Here is an 18,121-nt window from a genome sequence, read left to right on the forward strand (position 1 = left end):
TTTTTTTTTTTTAGAGAAATACTGTGCACCTTAAAGAACTCTAGAAATACCATACTTTTATGTGGTATTGAACATAACAAAACATTATATGATAAATTTACGATTATATATTTTGATTATATAAGTTGCACATTATGATCACATAATATAAAAGGATAAAAACTATAAACACTTAATAGACCTAATACAAAAACATAAATGACAAGACATTTCACAATTCCAAATATTTTATTCAAAAAACAACAGCAGCAAAACAAAAGTATAAAATATTTTAAGAACAATTACAATAATTCAGTGCAAAACGCTGTCTTTTTTCCCCAAAGAAAATTGCGAGGACACATGTTCTTACAACAAAACATATGGATGGAGTAAAAAAAAAAAAATTCAGTACAATGAACACATACTGGTCCCTTAAACTAATAAAAAGTTAGATTGAACAGAATCTAAAGCCATTAGCACTTCATTGCTATAGCATGGTATGGACATTAAACAACTGATGAATCTTATGTAACTTGACGTCGACTCTTTTGCCTTTTTGTACTGATTCCTGAGAACTGTTTTGCTGATGCTTCGTTTTCATTCATGTTAAGCTCAATCCTCTGAAAGAGAAAAAAATACATTAGCAAAATATACTAAAAACAAACAAAAAAACAAAGGTTACTTCAATGTTAAGCGCAACTTACTGCAGGCTTAACACTTTTTTTCCTCTGTAGTAAATGTAAGTCCTCATCTTCATCACTAGTGTTATCTGACTGACATTTCTCAGATGGGTTTATAGTGGCCAAAATGGCTGGTAAGGTAAAGCATGACAAGAAACGAGCCTTGAAAAGCAGGTACGCTGGATTAGAGGCAAACCTTTCTGCAATCATTTTGCGGATGGCAGCTACTTGAGCTTCTTCTCCCATGCCATTTTGATACTCAACTGGCAGTTTTTTCACTGCAGATGTAAGCAGAGATTGTTTAGCTTTGAGCAAACAAGTCAGTGTTTTGATGCTGGCAGCAGATGGTGGAAGGTAAGGCAAAGACATCTCTAGATGAGGTATCGGTATTCCACCTTTCCCATTTATCCAGTCATCTACTTCAGATGACTGCTCAGGAAATATCAAGTGAGGATCGAAGCTCACACCATCAGAGGGAAGATCAGAAATAGGGATCAATGGTTCATTTAAAGTTGTGATTTGAGGTGCTACTGGTGGAGCTACAATGCGAGGTGATGGAGCTACAACGCGAGGTAATTGAGCTACAACACGAGGTGATGGAGCAACTACACAAGGCGATGGAGCAACAACACTAGGTGATGGAGCTACAACATGAGGCGACTGAGCTACAACAAGAGGTGATGGAGCAACTACACAAGGTGATGAAGCAACAACACTAGGTGATGGAGCTACAACACGAGGCGGTGGAGCTACAACACGAGGTGGTGGAGCAACTACACGAGGTGATGGAGCAACTACACGAGGTGATGGAGCAACTACACAAGGAGATGGAGCAACTACACAAGGCGATGGAGCAACAACACTAGGTGATGGAGCTACAACACGAGGCGACTGAGCTACAACAAGAGGTGATGGAGCAACTACACAAGGTGATGAAGCAACAACACTAGGTGATGGAGCTACAACACGAGGCGATTGAGCTACAACATGAGGCAGTGGCGCTACAACACAAGGTGGTGGAGCAACTACACGAGGTGGTGGAGCAACTACACGAGGTGATGGAGCAACTACACAAGGCGATGGAGCAACTACACAAGGCGATGGAGCAACTACACAAGGCGATGGAGCAACAACACTAGGTGATGGAGCTACAACACGAGGCGACTGAGCTACAAGAGGTGATGGAGCAACTACACAAGGTGATGAAGCAACAACACTAGGTGGTGGAGCAACTACACAAGGTGATGAAGCAACTACACAAGGTGATGGAGCTACAACACGAGGCGACTGAGCTACAACAAGAGGTGATGGAGCAACTACACAAGGTGATGAAGCAACAACACTAGGTGGTGGAGCAACTACACAAGGTGATGAAGCAACTACACAAGGTGATGGAGCTACAACACGAGGCGACTGAGCTACAACAAGAGGCTGTGGAGCTACAACACGAGGTGGTGAAGCTACAACACGAGGTGGTGAAGCTACTACACTAGGTGATGCAGCAACAACACGAGGTGATGGAGCAACAACATAAAGTGATGAAGCTACAACCTGAGGGGATGGAGCTGCAATCTGAAGTGCTCCCAGAGGTTGGAGAGGTCTTCCAGGAGCACAAAAGGGGCTCAATATTGTGAAGGGTAAACTGTTCTGTTGGATGATGGTTGGCAGCTGACTAGTTTTCACAGGAAAGCAGCCATTTTCAGAAACACCACAAGGCTTTGCCACTTCATTTGTTGGTCCACTAGTCAAAGTTTGCACAGTCAAGGGAACTGGAATAACACTGAAAACAGCATGAGATGCACTGGGAACAGTTGATGGAGATGATTTATATTGCCTTACAATCGCTTCATCAGAGGAGGAGTCTGATGAGTTCTTTGTAGCTCCAACATTAGAACTTTTCTGGTCAACACTGGTAGGTGCTTGGGACAACCCCTGAACACTATGTGGCATACTTTGGTTCTGTACTAAACTAGTAGTTGAAGGAGGCATCTGGATGCCTGACTTATTACCTCTGGGGCTAATGTTCATAGAGGAGGAAGTCTTTTGGGTATAGCTGGAGGCATCTGAGACAGAAGAACTTATAAGGGCTGGACTGACAGAAGCAGCAGCAACAATAGGGGCAGATGATAATGGGTATAAATTGGTTGAGGTAAATGGACAAGTACTGTTATTTAGGGGGGAACTGTTTGGCACAATCAGTGTCTGGTTGCTTGGGATATTAGCAGAAAGTGGGCCAGTTATTTGTACCAAACCAGTGGGGGTAAGAATCCAGTTTATTGGCTGCGTCTGCAATGTAACAGTCGGAACAGCGTGTTTGCCCTTTTTTTGTTTCTGTGACACTTTTTTGCTACTTTTAGCTTTTGATTCTTCCATTAGGGCTTGGACTTTCTCAGTAGGTTTGCGGATGCGTTTCATAGATCTGACGCAGTCGGAGTCCTCTTCACTTGGTGATGTGGACATTGAGGTTGTAATGGGTTGCACTGGAGGTGTCCCTTGTATTACCGGTGGAGGAATCGGTGACATAGCTTGTGGAGGTGACTGTAGTTGTAGTGATACTTTCTGTCCTTTAGGCATTAAAGGTTTCACTGCCTCCTGTATGTTTGGCTGTGTAATGACAAGATTGTTGGGATGAATCAAAGCAAGGGGCATCATTTGCCTGACTGGCAGCTGGGGAGGGTTAAGATGATGAACTGGCTGCAGGGGAGGTGGATGTTGAGGAGGTTCTGCAGGTTTCTTGTGTTCAGCTTTCTTCTTTCCTTCCTGAAGCATCACTGCCACTGTTTTAGGAGGACCTAAATAAACTTAGGAATGACACATTAACATTATGCATGTTTTGACAGAAATAACCGGAGCTCTTTGGATGTGTGTATTTTTGCTATTTTATTTAAAAAATTAAAAATGGATATAAATGGAGATACCTGTTGTCGGGTTACATCCAGAAATAGGCTCCTGGAAAAAGGAGACAGGAGAAAACAACTGACAACACTGATAGAACTCTAATCTACTAGATATTAATTTCTTTATTTAAAAAAAACAACAAAAAAAAACTATTTATTTAGGGCTGCCCCCTAATAGTCATCTAAACTCCACAGGAATTGGCAATCCTATTTTCCGATGCCACCCACCAGTATATATTTAAGTAATTAAATTAATATCATAAATGTGTGACTAGTAGTTGACTAGTGGCTTAAATGAAGGACTATTAGTCGACTAGAAAATCCGAGGGCATCCCTACAACACAGTATGACAACTACGCTAATAAACGTAAGATGCTGGATTGATAAATACCTTAATGCCTTTCTCTTGCTGAATTTCAATGACATTTCTGCAACCCACGACATCTATGTGAAAAGCCTGTTTTCAGACGTAACACAAAACTATGTGAAACACTGTAATCTTCGTCTCTTTTATTTCATCATAAAAGTTGACAAAGATGTTAGGCTTACTTTGATAAAAAATATAAGCATTGATGTCTTAGGAAGAGGGATGTCTTCTGCTTTTTTTCCAACAATATCACCTGTAAAGTGATTATTGATTAATTATTTACAACAAAAACATATGCATTTAACTATTCGCTTATAACTAGGCCCACTTGGAATCTGAACATTATAAGAACACTATAAACTTAATGCACTAAAGTCAATGTAAATTTGGTTCACATTTTAGTTCCAAAATGAGACATATCCGTAGTGAAGCTAAAAAAAAAAGAAGCTAAACTTCTGATATGATATCTGAAGTTGCTAAAACATTGCTCAACATCACTTTAACTAATGGTATCGTTATCCAGTACTGTGCCTGACACAAGTTGTTTCAGAAGAAGTGCAAATTTGATTAATGAATACAAATTTATTTTTTGTGCAAACTCCATGCAGGCCTACTTATAACTACACTACATAATTTCAGGTGTTTTGTCAGAAGTCAAACAAGGGTCTGTACCTTCGCAAAGTGTATTTTCTTTCACTGGGAGAGGCATGATCACATTACCAATCCATGGGGTGATAGCTTTCAGGAGGTCATTTTTAAGGCTGAGCATGTCCTGAACCAGCCTTCTTTTTTTAATTCCTGGATTTTCCTGGACTTTCTTTTTATCTGCTGGACTTTTTACTTTCTTTTGAAAAGAAAAACATATTATCAATATAAAGTATATCATGTAAATATATTTTCCAAATGTTACTTAAAAAAAATATGAAGTATGATTATAAAGAGAATATGCTGCCTTAAAATGTTAGTTCCAAAAATGAAAATAATGTCATTTATTACTCACCCTCATGCCGTTCCACACCCGTAAGACCTTCGTTAATCTTCGGAACACAAATTAAGATATTTTAGTTGAAATCCGGATGGCTCCGTGAGGCCTCCATAGGGAGCAATGACACTTCCTCTCTCGTGATCCATAAAGGTACTAAAAACACATCTAAATCAGTTCATGTGAGTACAGTGGTTCAATATTAATATTATAAAGCGACGAGAATATTTTGGGTGCTGCAGAAAAACCCAAAATAACGACATATAGTGATGGCCGATTTCAAAACACTGCTTCATGAAGCATCGGAGCATAAATGAATCAGCGTGTCAATTCTGTTGTTCGGAGTGCCAAAGTCATGTGATTTCAACCGTTTGGCAGTTTGACACACGATCCGAATCGTGATTCGATACACTGATTCATAATGCTCCGAATCTTCATGAAGCAGTGTTTTGAAATCGGCCATCACTATATAAGTCGTTATTTTGTTTTTTTTGGCGCACCAAACATATTCTCGTTGCTTTATAATATTAATATTGAACCACTGTACTCACATGAACCGATTTAAATATGTTTTTAGTACATTAATGTATCTTGAGAGAGGAAATGTCATTGCTCCCTATGCAGGCCTCACGGGAGCCATTGAATTTCAACTAAAATATTTTAATTTGTGTTATGAAGATTAACGAAGGTCTTACGGGTGTGGAACAGCATGAGGGCGAGTAATAAATGACAGAATTTTAATTTTTGGGTGAACTGACCCTTTAAAGGATCTGTTGGATACAAACATTCTTCCAAATATCTTCCTTTCTGTACAGCAGAACAAAGAAATGTATACAGTCTCAAATCTGTTTTAAAATCTAATTAGTTTTTGTCAAGTGGCAACCATTTTCCTTTATGTTCAAACAAATTTTAATAATGTAATGGCCTTATGTTATTTACTATAAATGTAGATCTAGCATCATCTCTGTTAACCACACCTTTATTACAGATGTTCCCTTGCACTGCACGAAGAGTCTAAAATCACTCTCTGCCACCTTGATCATGGCCTTCTCATCGTCAGTCTACATGCATGAAATAAAATTAATTTTACAAAGAAAAATGGCAGAACACATAAATCTGCACTGATCTGACAAGAAAAGAGAATGAAGAAAGAAAACATCTTACCTGGCTTTGCAGGACAACAGGATTCATACCCACATAAGTTCTTTCAATGTTTCCGAAGCGGTTCAGAACGGTGTTGCGCACCAAAACGGGCCTGACTTTCGAACACTTGCTCTTCTCTGATCGATTGCGGCCTAATTCTGATTCTTTAGTGGCATACTGTAGCTCCTCCTCATTGGTGGGAAGACGCACCCATACTGTCCTGAGAGTTTCTTGAGAAACAACCAGTAAGTTTGCATTTGCAGGTATCCATTTCTTCATATCTGTCTGTACATAGTCCTTTTGTGGTATTTCCATTGCTTCAACTAAGGGTACGTCTGATTCAGCATCACTGTCCATATACTTTAACTTTTTTTCATCCTCAGAGCTGGAGGAGGTTCCCATCTCTTTTTTATTTTTTTTTCTCAAAACTTTTCGTCTTTTTGCTTTTTGTTGTATTGTTGTTGGCTTCCTTTTTATGCCTTTATTTTGACACTTAAAAAAAAAAAAAAAAAAAAAAAAAACAGTGTGTATGATTATTTATCATATTTAATCTTCTTTTGAAAGCTACGAGACTGAACAATGAACTTACAGCTTTTGTCAGTAATTTCCACTTGTTCAGGCACTGGCAGTCAACCCGGTTTGGGATCTCTGAGGCAATCTTACTCCACTTGCCTGGAAAATTATGATACACAATAGATAAAGACAATACATGTGGTTAGAGCTCTTTTGAAGGCTGACACAGTGTCTACGTTGTCACTGTGAGTCAAAGCTGCAATGTTTAATAAAATCTGTTGGTTCAAAAATTCCCTTTGAATGAGTCATTTCAAAATGTTGAAGACATTTTTACACACTTTTGTTATATTTGCTCCATATTCATTTGATTACAAACAAAACATGATTTAAATTAGTCATGATAAGTCATTTTGACCTAGCCTTGATGTAATGGTCATTCGTTATTTAGATACATTACCGTTCAAAAGGTTTGATCAAAAATACAGTAAAAACAGTAATATTTTGTAATATTATTCCAATTTAAAGTAACAGTTTTCTGATTTAATATATTTTAAAATGTAATTTATTCCTGTGATGGGAAAGCTGAATTTTCAGCATCATTACTCCAGTCTTCAGTGGCACATGACCCTTCAGAAATCATTCTCAATGCTGATTTGGTGCTCAAGTTAATTTATTTAAAAAACAAAATTGTATTGACCTCAAACTTTTGAACGGTAGTGTATATATACCAAATATGCAAAAAAAAAAAAAAAAAAAAAAAAAAAAAAAGTAAATAGAAGGGACATCACTTACCAACACCATATTTCTCAACCAGTTTTTTTAGTAGTTCTACCTCCTCTTCGCTCCAAGGCCCCTTTTTCACATTCTCCTGAAGACAATCCAAATACCTAAGATACAAAATTATTAATATTTACATATCAATTACCAGCACTAGTCCATTCAGCAAGATTGATTTAAGAGTTAGGAGATGATTTCAGGCACGTTATTTTAAACATTGGCTGCAGAGCATAAATTTACCTTTATCTGAAATGAGTCATACCTGTCACGACAAGCACCGTCGGTCCTGCCTGGCACTTCCATTTTGATTTTCCCCCATTCTTTAGGGCCATATTTTGCGACAGCATTCCGCAATAACTGATATGAGAGCAGTTAGTCAAATTAGTGAACATGTGGTCATGTAATTCTAGCAAGTTAAGAAACAGCAAAAAACATGCATGTGTGACTGCAACAGATATTAAAGGGATAGTTCACCAAAAATGAAAATTTGATGTTTATCTGCTTACCCCCAGCGCATCCAAGATGTAGGTGTCTTTGTTTCTTCAGTAGAACACAAATGATGATTTTTAACTCCAACCGTTGCCGTCTGTCAGTCAAATAATGCTAGCAGATGGGAACTTCTACTATAAGAGTAAATAAAACTTGCATAGACAAGTCCAAATTAAACCCTGCGGATCATGACGACACGCTTAGTGAGGTCTGATCGCGCTCTGACAACAGCAGTGATGTCTCGCGCATATACTTCAATGAGAGCGAGACATCACTGCCGCTGTCAGAGCGCGATCAGACCTTACTAACGAGTGTTGAACGCGGTTGGACATAGTGGTGTATTAGAGTTAAAAAATGATATAAATACTGTTCAGTTTCTCGCACAAACTGATCGTTTCGTGACTTAGGACATCAATGTGTCGTCACGAGCCGCAGGGTTTAATTTGGATTTGTCTATGCAAGTTTTATTTACTCTTATAGTAGAAGTTCCCATCCACTCGCATTATTTGACCGACATACCACAACGGTTGGAGTTAAAAATCATCATTTGTGTTCTACTGAAGAAACAAAGTCACCTACATCTTGGATGCGCTGGGGGTAAGCAGATAAACATCAATTTTTTCATTTTTGGGTGAACTATCCCTTTAAAACTGTGATGGGATATGCTGCAAAAGCTTCTGTTTGTCATTTATTAAACAGGGCTCCTACACATTTTTAATTTCCAGACTCAAATTTCCAAACCTGTACATATTTCAGACCACATTTAACATAAATTTATTTTCTTCTTCTTCTTTTTTTTTTTTTACTAGTTTTCTCAAAGTGGTAACATGCGCTTACATGAGCCTACAATGCTTAATAACCTGTACAGAATATATTCACCTCTGACACACCAGTTTGATACCGTAAATGTGGTTTGTTGTTGCACGATCACCAAACAGCAAAGTACAATCGGATTTAGATGATTGTTTCTCCTTTATCTGTTGCTGGTTTGAGTGGCTCACGCACAATCGTTTAGTGCGGTTCAAAAGAGACTTGCTTATGGTAAAGACAAACAGTTTTGCGTAATGAAAATGTGCGCCTTGAATACATTCCATTGTGTATAACAAGGATCAATAATCTTTTGCCATGAAAACACTCTGCTTGTATGATAATTTTTTTTTTTTTTTTTTTAAATAATCCTTAATTTTATAATTTTGAAAAATGAATAGTTCTGGAAACTGTTTTTTCCCCCCAATACTTATCCAGACCTGGAAATTACTCAAATCAAATTCCATACTTTTCCAAACTACATTAAATGAAACTGATTAAATGAAAAAAATAAAATAATTATGCTCCATACCTGGTCCTCCTCTTTAGACCAGGGACCTTTCTTTATAGAGGGATCCAGAACAGACGTCCAGCGATATGCCAGCTGTGATCCATCACGGCCCGGCATGAAATACGACACTATGGAGATAATAAATATTACAAATATATGGCTCCTATGATACATTCTTGTTTCCAAAAGATCAAACATTCAATTAAACCTGTCAAAAAAGTCACATTCCTGCATTTAAAACAAACTGTAAAATAAACTATTTTTAAAAAGTGCAGGTGTATGCAAGAACGCATCATTAGAGAATTAGTTCCCTTACTGGTTTTCTACTATTTTTTTTTTTTAGAAGAATTACGTCTACATTATACATCACATATTTTAATTTGAATGTGAGATATCCTATCTGATTTCAGAGTCACAATGATCTGTTTTAGAAACAAATACACCACATCCAGTACAAGAGCTCAAGAAGACCCAACTGTCTCACTCTGTATGTAAGGAATGAAGTTGCCGATTCTCATTTTCTCAACAAGGTCTCGGAGGACCTGGTCTTCTTCCGGTGTCCACTCTTTCCTTTTGAAGGTCTTTGAAATGTAGCGCTGATAAGTCTGGAAGCACATGAAAGCCGTCCTGTTCGTCTGGAAAGCAAAAGAAAACAAGATATATATATATATATATATATATATATATGTCAAAGGCAATAAATGAGTGGTAGGTTGTGTTGTTAAACATGATGTTAAATATTAAAAACCATAATACACAACAGAATATTATGCATATAAGCATCTAATTTGAAAGTGCATGAATCTATCCTTACCCCAAGAGCCTCTGCGATTTTGTCCCAATGGCAGCAATTGTATTCCTCTACAATTCCTTTCAGTTTATCAATCTCATCCTTTTTCCACACAGACTTGTTAATGGAGGGGTGCAAATAGTTCTGCCAGAACCTTTTCAAATCCTCAGCCTGTCGCAAACCTTCAAACTATCACACAGAAACAAGTCCTTTCATACTTTTAAAATGAGAAACTGATGTTAGAAGATAGTACACAATTTATTTGACTGCATATCAGTAAAACAACTACATAACTTACGTCAATATTTGATATTTTCTCCCAGTCATGATCATCATGGCGATTGCCCACCAGCTGATCATCTTTCAGGGTGCTAAGGCGACATTATTAGGTTTGATTACGCATTTTATTGCACAACAAGTACACTAACATTCAAACGTTTGGAGTCTGTACGTTTTTTTTTATTGCTTTTGAATTTTTTTTTTTATTGTTTTTGAAAATGTTTTATATGATGGGAAAGGTGGATTTTCAGCAGTCTTCAGTGGCACATAATCTTTCAGAAAACAGTCATTCTAATATGGTGATTTGCTGCTCAAGAAAAAAAAAACTCTTATTATCAGTGTTCAAAACAGTTGCACTGCTTAATTTTTTTTTTTTTTTTGGAAACTACACTTTTTTCCGCAGTATATTTGATGAATAGAAAGTTCAAAAGAACAGCATTTATTTGTATATATATATATATTATATATATATATTAAATATACATTTTAAATAATCTTACTGTTCCTAAACATTTGAATGGAAGTGTAGGTACAATCTAACAGAACACTGTTTATGAGACAAGAAACTTAAAATGTTTTTACCTTATTTCTGCAATATCTTTCTCAATTAATTCCATTTGTTTTTTCAACTGCTCTTTTTCCTCATCCCCAGCTCTAGACATCTTGGCACTCAAATAGTCCAGCCTATGAAAACACAGACCATTGCACCATTGTAGGCTCGCTAAATATAATATACATATAATGAAAATACACATCCAAAAAATTACGATAAAAGCAAACTTCCATTTCTAAAAGAAAAAAACTATTTTTTAATCCAAACTGAACAGAAAGTGCAACAATAACCAGATATTTAGGTCAACTTTTTTATTCTTTTCTGGAACTCACTTGGATAGTTTGGGTTGTAGCATCCTTTTCAGAATGTCTTTGGCGACTCCGTTAGTCAGCAAAGTCTTCTGCCAACCCTCCCCTGAAAGACATAACCACAATTTTTTTTTTTTTTATATAATATTATATATTTTATATATATTTTTATATATATATATATATAAAAATCTTCAAGTAACAAGAAGCAAGCACAATGTCTTAAAACATACATCTTCTTATTTTCAGCTCATCAATGGGTCTGGTACCATGACTCAGCCTCTCTTTCGTTTCTGGATTTGCTGGAGGGCCCTGGAGGCAAATAAAAAGAAATTAATAAATATTTCAATTTCAATGACTCTAAAATGCATGCTTTCACAGACACCACAAAAACGTACAGATTTCCAGTATTAGTTTCATAACATACCAGACCAGTGAGTTTGTCTTTGAAGTAAGGCTTCATGAAGTATCCAAGATAGAGTTTCTGAGGGGGAAGTCCTAGTACAGAGGAGACAGAAGTGCTCGGGCCAGAGAGCTGGGCCTCAACCTCTTTCTGTGGAGATACAGTCAGCTTTAAAATGGTTATAGTGTAATTTAACTCATGCAATTGAGTGCCATGAAAACTCTGTTTCAATGAACTACAGCCCAGATGTTTGTTGTTAACCTGCTGCTGTCGATTCTCTTTGAGGAGCTGTTCCAGCTCAGATAGTTTCTCTTTTAGCACCTCCTGATAGACCAAATTCATTTGCAGACAAGTCTCCACATTTTGCGGGAGATTCAACTCATCATCATCATCATCACTGTCTTCATCACTCTAATGGAGGTAGAACAATTTTAAAAGCATAAAAAAAAAAATATATGAGGAAAATATTAAAAACAAAAATTGGCAGCATAAGCATGTATGAAGGAATCAAAAGGGTAACTCACAGAATCAGATCCATGTTCACTGTCTGTTTCCCAAAAGAAAAAAAAAAAAAAAAAGAAAAAAAGAAAGAAAAAATTGAATAACTCAAACAGCAGACCCTTTAATGAAATACCATGAACCTTTCAGATTATGCATCAAATATTTAAAAGCAACAAACCACTTATTTCAGAGAAAGTTCCCATGGAGAATGTGAAAGTTAATTTTTTAAGCTGATGAAAATCATTGTCAATCTGTCAATTAATATTATTTACCCTCCAATACGCCAGCGAGTGCAGCATTAGCACCAAGTGTATTCTCTAACTCTTCAATCTCCCTCTGAATCCGCAGCCGCTCTGTCTCCAAGTCATCAGGCTTTGAGAGAGAGTTACAAATATATAAGAATTAAAAAAAAAAAAAAAACATTTAATTTCTATGGTACATTATATTAACTTTCTAGACTCTTACCAATCCTTCAGTCGCAGGTCCACTGTCATCAGATTCATCATCTGTCATGGAAACATAATATTACATTAACACAGAGCACAAATTAAAAAACACAGCTCCCAACTTGCCAAATGAATTTCCATGACCATTCTAGGTAAAGAATGGTCATGGGATCATCAAAAGACCATACCAAAACATTTAGAAAATTGTGTGAATAAGTTTAATCAATTAATTTGAAAGAACTTAGTCAAAAGTATGATTCACTCATAAATTGAACATCTACAATACAGCAATATAAGATTTTATACATTTCAAAGGTAGGCTGTTCCTCAAGTCCCAGTGAGCTGCCTACCTACTACCTAGGCAGCATTTGTGGGCATCATGGGTGTGTTAATGTGATAGGATGCCCAAAAACACAGAGTAAGTGGGCATCTCTACAGTGACCCACCGCTGTCAGATGACAGTATGTCTATGATGCTGCTGTCTGCACCCAGAGAACTCTCAAGAGCCAAAATCTCCCTCTGGATTTTTTCCCTCTTCGCAAGCAAGTCATCCGTTGCCATTTTAGACAAGATGAAACCTGAAAAGCCAATATAATCATACTCATTTACTTCAAGATGGACTACTGCTGAATTTAAAATGTAACAATTTTAAGACATTGTTTTTACATCTAAAGAACTTACACTGAGAACATCTAAGAGGTTGGTTTACAAAGACTCTTGATAGAAAGTTTACTTTGTTATTTTTACAAACTTAACTTTTACAATTAAATGTGGAATGGATTTTTTTTTTACATTGACTCTGTGTTTTTGTTTCATTTGCTCAACTATAATGTTGCAGTAATAAACAATAACTCTTTTAAAAAAATGCCTAAAACGCCCCTCTATATTCAAAATAAAATAAATAAACCTAAATTAAGAAATACTAAAGCATTAGCACGAAGCAGAAAATACAGTTTATGATTATCTGGCAACATGAAATGCATACAGCAAAAAAATACCTAGTTGTCCGTCTGTACATGTGCTTACATTAGCTTTCCTTTAATGCATTAACGTTAGCTGCTGTGGGCTTCAGCATTGCCGATCTTCTATAACACAAACACAATAATAACACCTGCTGGATCCTGTAGCATCATTGCTCGCGCTTCTGAATGTCTCACTCAAATCTACCTAACGTTATACAGCAGCAGCATGTTCACACAGAGTGCGCTTGGGATCTCTGAACTAGATTTACACTTTATACAACATAACTCGAGGTTGTTGCTTTTAATGAATGACCTCAAATATCACCCTAATTTATATAAACTTAGTTAAGCTGTTAAGAATAATTCTGGCGATAAAACTATTCTACGTTCATAGAACGTCATGCGTATCCAAACACGAAGCGCGCGTCAATAGTGCGTCATCTTCACTTACGCTTCATAATAAAGGTCCCATCGACCCTTCACCATAAAAAAAAAAAAAAAAAAATGTTTTACTGTTAATTACTAATTAATGCACATTAAATTAATACTTATTGCTTAAAAATTTAGCATAAATATTGTATATGTTAAAAAAATACATATACAAAATTGTATATAATAAAATGGTTTTATGATGGCATCTATTAAATGTTAATGTGACAATTTAGGGATATAAACCCCGTTTCATAGACAAGGCTTAAGCTAGTCCTAGACTAAAATGCACGTTTGAGCTGTTTTAACTGAAAGTAACTTCCACTGACATATGTCAGAGCCATTGTTTTGTCTCAAGATGGATACCAGTAATGTTTTTACTAGGATGTGTTTATAAAAGCTACTTAAATGCCCTAATTGAAATAAGACCTAATCCTGGCTTAGCCTAAGTGTTGGATTCTCAAAGAACAATAGGACCATATGATTGAAAAATGTTTTTATTAAGTCAATAATGGGCATTATGTATATAAGGCACTTCATCCAATGCTGATTAGTAAACTATTGTTTACATAAATAACTAAAATGTTGTAATTTAAAACAGCATAACTATAAAAATGAATGTTAATTTATATATCAATACACAAATCACGAAACACTAAAAATATTGTAAATAATATGTAATTAATTTTTAAGAAAGGACTTATTTGACAAAAGTGCAAAAGGTTTTAAATACTACTATTTTGAGCAACATGGAGCTTTGATTTTGATGAAAGAATCCAAGGCACTATTTGGTACACTTAAGTATCTGTATGCTTAAGGTCCTGTTAGAGCTTAACTTGGTCATTATTTAGCCCAGCACACCTCATTTTGCTATTTCATAAAACCTAAACATGATTTTAATGAAATTTATGAAATAATAAACAATGAAATACCACAGTCTAAATATAGTGGGTCCATAGTGTACAGAACATGATGTTTGGCTGTGAAAGCAAAACACTTAATCATGAATCTCTGTGATCTTGTCAATGGAGGACAATAACTGGGATACAAAATAGAGTGTCTCTCTTCCTGTCAGCAACTGCCTGTAAACATAAACAACACATTCAGTGCAATGATTTTATTCATTTACTGTACATTTCTGATAATTTTTAAAAGAGGAGTACTCAAAAAACTTAATGGTCATTGTTAATCATACTTGATAGAAGTCTCTGCATCTTGAGCTGCTTTGTTGAGGTACTCAGAGGCCACTTGTGCATTGTGTCTCATTGTGGTTAAGGCTGTAGTTTCTCCATATCTAAGCCTCTCATTCTCACTTTTATATCCTTCAAGCTGGCCCTGAGAAGAAAACAATAAAAAAAATCATAATGGTGGAGTTTTAACCTGAACAATAACAGAAGTGAAATAGTCACAGTTCACAAAGTTCACAAACATATTATATAGTAGTACATATAAATGTATTACAGTATATAGTGGTATATACACATGAATGTACAATTTATTATATTGTATATATAGTGTGGTTTTTCAGTGTGCATGTGGAAAGAAGTCAAACCTGGAGTTGTTGTATCTCTTGTTTCAATTTTGAAATACTATTTTCAGCCTTGACTGCCCGCTTCTGTATTCGATAAAAAACAGAATTTTCTTATAATCTTATATTTTAAACCTTAATAATAAAAAATGTTATATGAATGACAACACAATGCTTAATACCGTCATTAACTGAAGGTTTTGTTCTACTGACTGCACCATCGTCTCCAAAGCCTTTGCCTCTCTCTCCTCCTGTAACTTCTTGTTGTGCAGCTCATCTGTGAGCTGTTCAATCCTGTTACAAATTGGAAAGTATAACCATTAGAAATATTCTAGAAACTACAGACGCAACCAGTGATCTTTAATTACACAGCAGCAATACTGATACACTTCAGTCCATTAAAAGCACAATATGTACATTTTTACCGCTAGAGGTCGCTTATTCAAAACAAAGGCGTAGCTTGATTTCGCAGAATCATGGGAGGTGTTGTCTTCACGTCTACAGCCGGTGGAAAAAAATCGGGATGGGACTCGTGCAGAAATCATATTCATGGATGAGGTTATTAATGTTACTGTAGTATGAAGCAGAGCAGGGCCGAGTGCTGTGCGAGCAGAAACGAGGCCGCTGGAACGATTGCTAATGAGAGATGAGTGTGACACATGTCTCGAGAGCAGCAAAACTTTTATTATGCCACAGTCGCTGCTTCCGCTTCTTACATATTGTGCTTCAATGACCTCTGAATCATTCTAACTTGGATTACACACATATAACATTACATTATGTGTAAAGAGTCTTACCTTTTGGAGTCAGTTTCTGACCTTCTAAGGAGTTCTTTGATTTGCTTTCTGAGTAGAGAATTCTCTTCTCTGAGCTAAAACACATTAAAGTCAACATGAAATCAAAATGGAAAATTCTGATTTTCTTTAATGGAATATTGCAGTATTTATTATAAAATGATTTATGTGCACATAATCACTTTTTTTTTTTGATTCATGTGTCCTCGTAATCTTTAATCAAAATAACTTCCCCCTCCCTCTTGCAGTGACATCTCTTCTCTGATGATGTTTACTGGCATGAGGGCGGGACAACCTGTCCCTCACATAAGATCGACCAATAGCAACGACCCAATCGATTCCCGATGGACAAAATCAAGTCCCACCCTACAGTTTTTCTCATTCGAGAATATACATCACAATATGGAAAAAAAGACTATCACAACTACCATTTCATGTCGACTTGAGAAACACTTATTTTGAAAAGCAGCACTGCACCAGTTATAATATAACAAACATTCAGCTCATGCATATGCAAAACCTCACACAATGCACACAACATACCTGTTGAGCATTTTTTGTGCCATTTTCAGCATTGTTCCTCTTAAGATGGAAAGAAATATCCATCACTGAAGTCTCTTCATCACCCTCATAGCTTCCTGTGCTTCTTCTTTCTAAGTGCTTCTTTGGCAGGAAGTCAGACTGATCCAGCTCCCATTCAGTCACATTTGCTTCCCTTTCATCACTGCACAGAGATGACTGCTCAGAGTAAGCGCTGAGGTCTAAAGTCCCATGTAGTTGGAAGTCATGAGAACCGTCAAGGGCTGATGGGTGGCAGCTTTCAATCCATGTCTCCTCAGGTTCGCTTTCAGAAGGCTTACAGAGCACAGAGGGGTCTGTGAAGAAAGGCCCCTTGGTAGCAAAATCTATGGAGGTGTTATAGTCCTGCTCGATGTGGCATGCACCATCATATACCTTTGGAAAATCAATCATACCACAGGACTACTTAAGTAAAATGGAAAGTATCTGAAAGTAAATTTGTCCATGTGCACAAAAGACATTAAAAATAAAGATTTGATTCATTTACATTTCTGATAATTATTAAAAAGAACTGTCATTGTTAACCATACTTGACAGAAGTATCTGCATCTTGAGCTGTTACAGTTACCTGAACAGTTAATACACATACATACATTTTATCCTAAAATCTAAAAACTAAACCAGGTGACAATGACTTTGTAATCTTCTTCCTCACCTCTGTGGCTTCTGTAGTACAGGGCTGCTGGTTCTTGTTTCTGATAAACTCTTTGAAAGAAAATGGATTCAGCTCATCTTGCTTTGGCTCATCTGAAAGTAAATTTGCCCATGTGCACAAAAGACAAAAAATAAAGATTTCAAGAACAATCCCCATTCAAGTCAGAGAACTGTATTACATTATCATGTTGGATTATAGAAAGAGCAAAAGACAAGCAGGTTGACACGCACCATCTTCAATGATGAGCTTTTTCGTCTTGTGTTTGGACATGTTAACTTACAAGTCAACTTGAACACAGACGTAAACTATCCTGTAGACTGTAACTGCTAAATAACTGAGCTCAACATTACATGAGAAGAAAAGCGACGAAGTACTGTAGAAAGAAAAAGGTATTCAGAGTAAAGGTTTTCGTTTAATTAAGGTCAATGTCTAATAATCTGTCATAAACCTTAATTCATTACTGTATTTTAGAAATGAAAATACTAGTAATCTCCAGCAGTTCTCAATGGTCTCCTTCTGTCCGACAAATAGAGGTTTTTCTACAGGGAACATGTAAAACATCGCCACCTATTGACGTGGAGGACACAAATATACAGGTCGGATGTTTGGTTATGAGAAATGCTGACCCTGCTGCATATTATTTTTTGTATATTAAACATTAAAAACTTATAATAACATCTTAATACCCTAATTGTCAACACAGGTACTGCAATTGTACAATGCAGAATTGAGAAACAAGAATTGAAAAG

General features: G+C 36.4%; 2 protein-coding genes across 5 annotated transcripts; both read right to left on the reverse strand.

The window, feature by feature from the left end:
• Positions 1-209: 209 nt before the first annotated feature.
• snapc4 (small nuclear RNA activating complex, polypeptide 4) lies at positions 210-13,832 on the reverse strand. 3 transcript variants are annotated; one of them, XM_048189211.1, is made up of 25 exons: positions 13,452-13,832; positions 12,872-13,003; positions 12,445-12,485; positions 12,252-12,351; positions 12,003-12,025; positions 11,740-11,889; positions 11,503-11,628; positions 11,309-11,387; positions 11,100-11,181; positions 10,797-10,898; positions 10,234-10,306; positions 9,960-10,124; positions 9,630-9,780; positions 9,167-9,273; positions 7,601-7,695; positions 7,354-7,448; positions 6,638-6,720; positions 6,070-6,540; positions 5,883-5,966; positions 4,596-4,767; positions 4,106-4,176; positions 3,948-4,013; positions 3,578-3,608; positions 684-3,460; positions 210-599 (listed from the first exon to the last, which is right to left on the reverse strand). In XM_048189211.1, the coding sequence occupies exons 2-25, from the start codon at positions 12,984-12,986 to the stop codon at positions 504-506; spliced, it is 5,355 nt and encodes a 1,784-aa protein (XP_048045168.1). In that variant the 5' UTR covers positions 12,987-13,003; positions 13,452-13,832; the 3' UTR covers positions 210-503. The 3 variants fall into 3 exon arrangements, with proteins under 3 accessions (XP_048045168.1, XP_048045167.1, XP_048045169.1); XM_048189210.1 differs by having other exon boundaries at positions 13,424-13,832; XM_048189212.1 differs by lacking the exon at positions 13,452-13,832 and adding an exon at positions 13,107-13,381.
• Positions 13,833-14,297: 465 nt separating this feature from the next.
• entr1 (endosome associated trafficking regulator 1) lies at positions 14,298-17,949 on the reverse strand. 2 transcript variants are annotated; one of them, XM_048189219.1, is made up of 9 exons: positions 17,856-17,949; positions 17,603-17,745; positions 17,373-17,464; positions 16,682-17,092; positions 16,142-16,215; positions 15,527-15,638; positions 15,369-15,431; positions 15,012-15,151; positions 14,298-14,898 (listed from the first exon to the last, which is right to left on the reverse strand). In XM_048189219.1, exons 2-9 carry the CDS (start codon positions 17,640-17,642, stop codon positions 14,814-14,816), a joined length of 1,017 nt encoding a protein of 338 aa, XP_048045176.1. In that variant the 5' UTR covers positions 17,643-17,745; positions 17,856-17,949; the 3' UTR covers positions 14,298-14,813. The 2 variants fall into 2 exon arrangements, with proteins under 2 accessions (XP_048045176.1, XP_048045175.1); XM_048189218.1 differs by having other exon boundaries at positions 17,603-17,927.
• Between the last annotated feature and the right edge of the window lie 172 nt (positions 17,950-18,121).

Source organism: Megalobrama amblycephala, linkage group LG4, assembly GCF_018812025.1.
Source record: "Megalobrama amblycephala isolate DHTTF-2021 linkage group LG4, ASM1881202v1, whole genome shotgun sequence".
Taxonomy (NCBI): Eukaryota; Metazoa; Chordata; class Actinopteri; order Cypriniformes; family Xenocyprididae; genus Megalobrama; species Megalobrama amblycephala.

Excerpts from the sequence above, each read along its gene's own strand:
- snapc4 (XM_048189211.1), bottom strand. The coding sequence starts at position 12,986 with ATGGCAACGGATGACTTGCTTGCGAAGAGGGAAAAAATCCAGAGGGAG. Across the intron at positions 11,890-12,002 it reads GTGAACATGGATCTGATTCT|AGTGATGAAGACAGTGATGA; the intron begins GTGAGTTACCCT and ends TACCTCCATTAG. Across the intron at positions 11,388-11,502 it reads AAGACAAACTCACTGGTCTG|GGCCCTCCAGCAAATCCAGA; the intron begins GTATGTTATGAA and ends ATTTGCCTCCAG.
- entr1 (XM_048189219.1), bottom strand. The coding sequence starts at position 17,642 with ATGTCCAAACACAAGACGAAAAAGCTCATCATTGAAGATG. Across the intron at positions 16,216-16,681 it reads GCACAAAAAATGCTCAACAG|CTCAGAGAAGAGAATTCTCT; the intron begins GTATGTTGTGTG and ends AATGTGTTTTAG. Across the intron at positions 15,432-15,526 it reads AAAACCTTCAGTTAATGACG|AAGCGGGCAGTCAAGGCTGA; the intron begins GTATTAAGCATT and ends TATCGAATACAG.